Source organism: Quercus suber, unplaced genomic scaffold (assembly GCF_002906115.3).
Source record: "Quercus suber isolate HL8 unplaced genomic scaffold, Cork oak 2.0 scaffold_29, whole genome shotgun sequence".
Taxonomy (NCBI): Eukaryota; Viridiplantae; Streptophyta; class Magnoliopsida; order Fagales; family Fagaceae; genus Quercus; species Quercus suber.
The window spans coordinates 416,320-421,385 of NW_027069494.1; the positions used below are offsets into that span (position 1 = coordinate 416,320).

A 5,066-nucleotide genomic window follows, 5' to 3' on the forward strand; every position below is an offset into this window, starting at 1 on the left:
TCAAATATGCCTTCTTTGATTTGGACGTCTGTCCTGTGGGACTTCCCCTAGGATGATCCTTATTTCTCCAAGCGGTGGTCGTGATGTCTCCTCTACCTTTGCTTTCAATTTCTCATCCTTGTGGTCTCGTCCAAGGAAATTCCTCAACTTTCCTTGCCTGATGAGATTTTCAATTTGCTGTTTCAAATCAAAACATTCATCTGTATCATGCCCATGATCCCTATGAAAACGACAATACTTGTTGCGATTGCGTTTGTTGGGATCCCCTTTCATCTTTTCCAGCCACTTCAAAGAAGGCTCGTCTTTAATTTGCATAAGAACTTGCTCAAGTGGCACGTTCAAGGGGGTATACTGTTGATTTCGTGCTGAAGGGCCTGCTTTCTTTTCTCGATCCCTCTTATCTTCTGTCCGTCCCTTCTTGGGACGAGGACCTTGTTCTGACTGACGCGGTGGGTTGGCTTCAACCTTCTCAACTCTCTTCCTCTTTTTGGCTATGATAGCATCCTCTGCATTCATGAAATTCTGGGCTGAATGAACCAGCTCAGCCATAGTTTGAGGAGCCTGCTCATATAACTTATGAATAAATAGATCAGAATGAACGCCGTTATAAAATGCTGCCAAGAGGAGCTTATCATCCACCTCGTCCACCGCTAAGGCATCCCTGTTGAAACGCGTGATGAAGGACCGCAAGCTCTCATTCTCCCCTTGCTCTATGGTTAGCAAACTGGACGAAGAACGTTTGTGCCTCTGCCCTCCAATGAAATTGTTGACGAAAAGCTTGCTCAGCTCCTTAAAGGATGCCACTGTATTAGGAGGTATTTTACTGAACCACACTCGTGCTGGTCCTTTCAAGGTAGTAGGAAAAGCTCTGCACATTATTTCGTCTGGAACTCCTTGAAGATGCATAGTAGTTTTAAAGGTGGCAATATGGTGAAAAGGATCTCTCGTTCCGTCATACGAATCTAAAGGAGGCATCTTGAACTTGGGTGGCAAAGGATGAGCATTGATGGATGCCACAAAGGGGGAATCAGTCCTGTGAACCAAGTTTTCCACAGGGTTTGTTTTCCTCATGTTCTCCCTCATCTCGTCCATGACCCTTCTCATTTCATCCATTTCCCTTTCTAAGTGGGGTACCCTCCGTGAAGCAGTACCTCTTGATTGATTGTCAGTCTCAACATTCCTTTCCTCCTCTTGACTCTGGGCCCGTTCTCCAGCGTTCTATTCATGAGGCTGCCTTCTTGACTCAAGTTGCCTAACCAACTCTTGGTTTTGACGAGTTAATTCTGCCATGGTAGCAGCCATGGATTGCATATGTTGAAATGAGGGTGGTTGCATGGTGGGTGCTGACTGACGGTCGCGGTAAGGGTTGTTAGATGCGTCCCTGCTATGTTGAGGGCCTGGACTCGTTGCTCTAGATCTTGTCCGTACCATTTCAACCCTTGATTGGAGAAAGAAACTATAGAACTTAATAAATTAAGTTCCCACAGACGGCGCCAACTGATAGATTCAAAGGAATTCTGAGGAATCAATGGGCTGGAAGATCTCCGGATGTTCTTGATTTAGTAGAGTGAGTCCTGAGAAAACAAAAGAAATCAGCAGAGAAGACCGGTGGAAGCCGGTCTTTAATTCTCCGATGGTAAAGTTAGAAAATTGAAGGAGAGAAGAGCCCTCAATACTTCTCTAAAATTCTCTACCAAAAAGAAAAAGTCCCCTTACCTCTGCACAGAAAGGCCTTTATATAGCGGTAGAAAATAGTTACTTTTCTTAATCGTCGTAGAGTTTGGAGGATTTAAAGGGTAACTTCCTTAACTGCCACAAAGGTCACCTCTTCAGGAACTGCGTTGAGATTCGAGCGACACAATTTTTGGTTGGGAGTGTGCTTAGTCTTGCTCTGTGAATTGACCTCGTCCGTCACCAATGAAGGACGAGGTCTAGCTCTTTATTAATTCACCTCGTCCGTCACCATTGAAGGACGAGGTTCACAACTCGCTCGTCCTTCGATGGGCGAGCGTGTAGAAGGAGAAAATGGTGGTAATGGAGGGACGAATGTATTGAACACTCGCTCTCAGCTCTGAGCAATGATATGGTCGACCATAAGGACGAGTGTTTGAACTTGGAGTTTGTGTATCTCGTGGTTTGTTTTTGTTTTTGTTTTTGTTTTTTTTTTTTTTTTGAGCAAGTGAATCTCTGTGTTGATCGGAGCTGTGTGTGGATGTGTTTGTGTGTGGGTGTGTTTGTGTTTGCGTGCATCTGAGGAAAAAGAAGAAGATGAGAAGTGGTGAAGCTCTTGAGGTTGTTGAGCACGGAGAAGAGAGAGAGAAAAAAAGGAGCGAAAGAAATTAATAAAATAATCTATACCCGAGCTACAGTAACCGTGTAAATTTACACGGTTACTGTAGCTCGTGTATAGATATACACGATTTTAGACATTTTTAGAAGGACTGATGTAGTGAATTTTTGAAGCAAAATGTGTAAAAATAGCTTCTTTTTCTATTTTACATGATTTTACATACACTGGTGTGAATGCTCTTAGTGATGGGTTTTGGCCGTGGGTATGTGTGTTGGGTTTGCTTGATAATGGGTTCTGGTGATGTTTTGGTCGTGGGTGGTGTTGGGTTTGCCTTTTCTTTTTCTTTTTTCCTAGTGGCGGTGGGTTTGTGATTGATGTGGTGGTGGTGGTGAGGGTCACTGTGGTGGTGGTGATTTTTGTTGGCCGTGGGTGATGTTCATGGGTGTGGTTGAGTTGTGTTTTGGCCGTGGGTGGTATTGGGTGGTGGCGGTGGTGGGGGGGTTGTCGTGGTGGTGGTGGGTTTGATGAGTGTGGGTGTGGTTGAGTTTTTTCTGGTGTTGCTAATCAGTTGTGGCTGTAGGTTGCTTAAGAGGTAGAGGGAGAAAGAGAGGAAGAGGAAGAGAGAGAGAAATAGTAAAAAAAAAAAATAATAAATAAATAAAGTTGCAAAAAAAAAAAAAAAAAAAAGGTTTGGGATGTTGGGTGTTTTGAAACATGATATAGTATAAATGATAAAATAGCTTTTGAAATGGTAAAATGATTTTTTTTTTTTTTTTTTTAGAAACTAGATATGAATACTCTTACATTTTAAAAAAACCTCGTGATTTTAATTTATAATTTAATTTCTTATACCTCTTTTAAGTAGGGGATTGGTTTTTAGAATCCTTTGACTAGAGGATTTAAAATGTACATTTTATTAAAATTAGCATTTAATGCTTCCAAGTTGGAACATGCTTTCAGTACTTTATCAGCTGGTTTAGCTAACTTTTACTACATTTGGTTATAGTGTTTGTATCATTGAAGTGTGATCTCTTATTAAATTTTGTTCTCACCCGGAATAATTACAATGGCGTTTGGTGTGGGAAAATGTTTTAGAATTTTTGGGAATGTTAAATGGGGTAATGTTTTAGGATTTTCGGGAATGTTGAAAATTTTTCACATTTGGTTGTAAATCACACAAGGAATTTAACCTCCTTTTTATAGGAATTTAAACTCCCTTTGAAACAGGTGAGTATCCAGATTCTTAAACTTAAAAGAAATTACATATGTTATAAATGAACATTTTTACTATTTTTCCCTTATCGTTTAACCAATGGAAATCATATTATACCATATACCATATAATAAAAGTCGGGCTAAAAAAGTTGTAGTTGCACCAAGTGGCAACATCAAATTGCAGAAAATTCATTAAATTTCTTTAAAAAAAAAAAATTAAATTTAGTTGTTTGGTGCCATACAACTACCATACTTAGGGGAGACCTATTGTAGTTCTTTAGATAATTTTCTCAAAAGAAAAAAACCATCTTGGAATAAAAATATTATAAGTATTTAAAAAAAATGTGCATCTAACGTTATCTTTAAAAGCTATTGTTTTGCTACACGATATAAAGGATAAGCACATTTTCTATCTCGAAAAAAAGAAAAAGAAAAGGATAATCACATTTAAAGTTCTTAATAAAACACCATTTAGTTTGTTTTCTTGGTAAAAGAGGTTTGGCTAAAAAAAAACCCTACACTCTAGTTAGAGAGGTTTGGATTAAAAAAAAAACACTATAGTTTGTATTGCATCTAAATTCAAATCTATAAATATGGTACATCAATGCTTCGGATAAAAAAGCTAATCTATAAATTGTTCTTATCAACTTTGTTATGCTTATAAACCTTTTCATTTCACCATTATCAACAATTTCCTCTTTAATAATTGAGTGTTGATTAGGAATCCTCAAATGTTAACCTTCAGTAAATTTAATAATGCATCATTTGAAGTCGAAAATAGAAGGGAGAATTTGAGAAGAGTATTGAGCTTTGATTGTGGGAGTATGTGATAGCAAATCATCAATTATTATGTATCTGGTAATTCGATTTATATATCTTTTGTTTTTGTGATTTGGACGGATTTACAAATTTGTATGTTTCTATTGCTTCTTTGTTTTTTATTCCTAAGGTTTGGATATCAATTATTAAGTACTAAACAATTAAAATTCAACAATAAAAATCATAGATATTATGACTCTTATTCTAGAAATTGGATTTTGACACATATATTTGTGCTTTTTGTCTCAATTTTGTCTTCTTCTTTTTTATATGAACTTTTGGTCTCAATTTTAGCCATTTCTTTGTTTTAGATTACATGTTTGGCCTTATAGTGGATCTCAATAGCATTACATTGGTTCTTTATCTTAAAGATAAGGCTTTCATTGCTATAGCAAGAATGGTAGATAGGTATGTATCCCTTTATGCATACATGAACTTAAATTATCTTCTAATATATGCATGCTTTATTAATTTGTTAGATGTCTTTAGGCACAAACGTACATGTTTTATTATATATATTTTTAGATACTTTACCAGATTCAAACATTTAGATACACCACAATTAGACTTGTCCAAGTTAACAACTATAAGCCTTTTAAATATATGTATATAAACTTCTATCCTTTCGGTCCCAAAAAAAAAAAAAAAAGTATATACAGAGATTTACTGTACAATTTGCTTAAGTTGAATTATAGTATCAATTGAATATAAATAAAGCAAAGAATTGTTCAATAATTAAATA

The 5,066-nt window shown here is 36.9% G+C and overlaps 1 protein-coding gene across 1 annotated transcript; it reads right to left on the bottom strand.

The window, feature by feature from the left end:
* LOC136066255 (uncharacterized) lies at window positions 1–1,113 on the bottom strand. Its single transcript, XM_065770297.1, has one exon. It carries the CDS (start codon window positions 1,111–1,113, stop codon window positions 1–3), a length of 1,113 nt encoding a protein of 370 aa, XP_065626369.1.
* Window positions 1,114–5,066: the final 3,953 nt, after the last annotated feature.

Excerpts from the sequence above, each read along its gene's own strand:
- LOC136066255 (XM_065770297.1), bottom strand. The coding sequence starts at position 1,113 with ATGGATGAAATGAGAAGGGTCATGGACGAGATGAGGGAGAACATGAGG.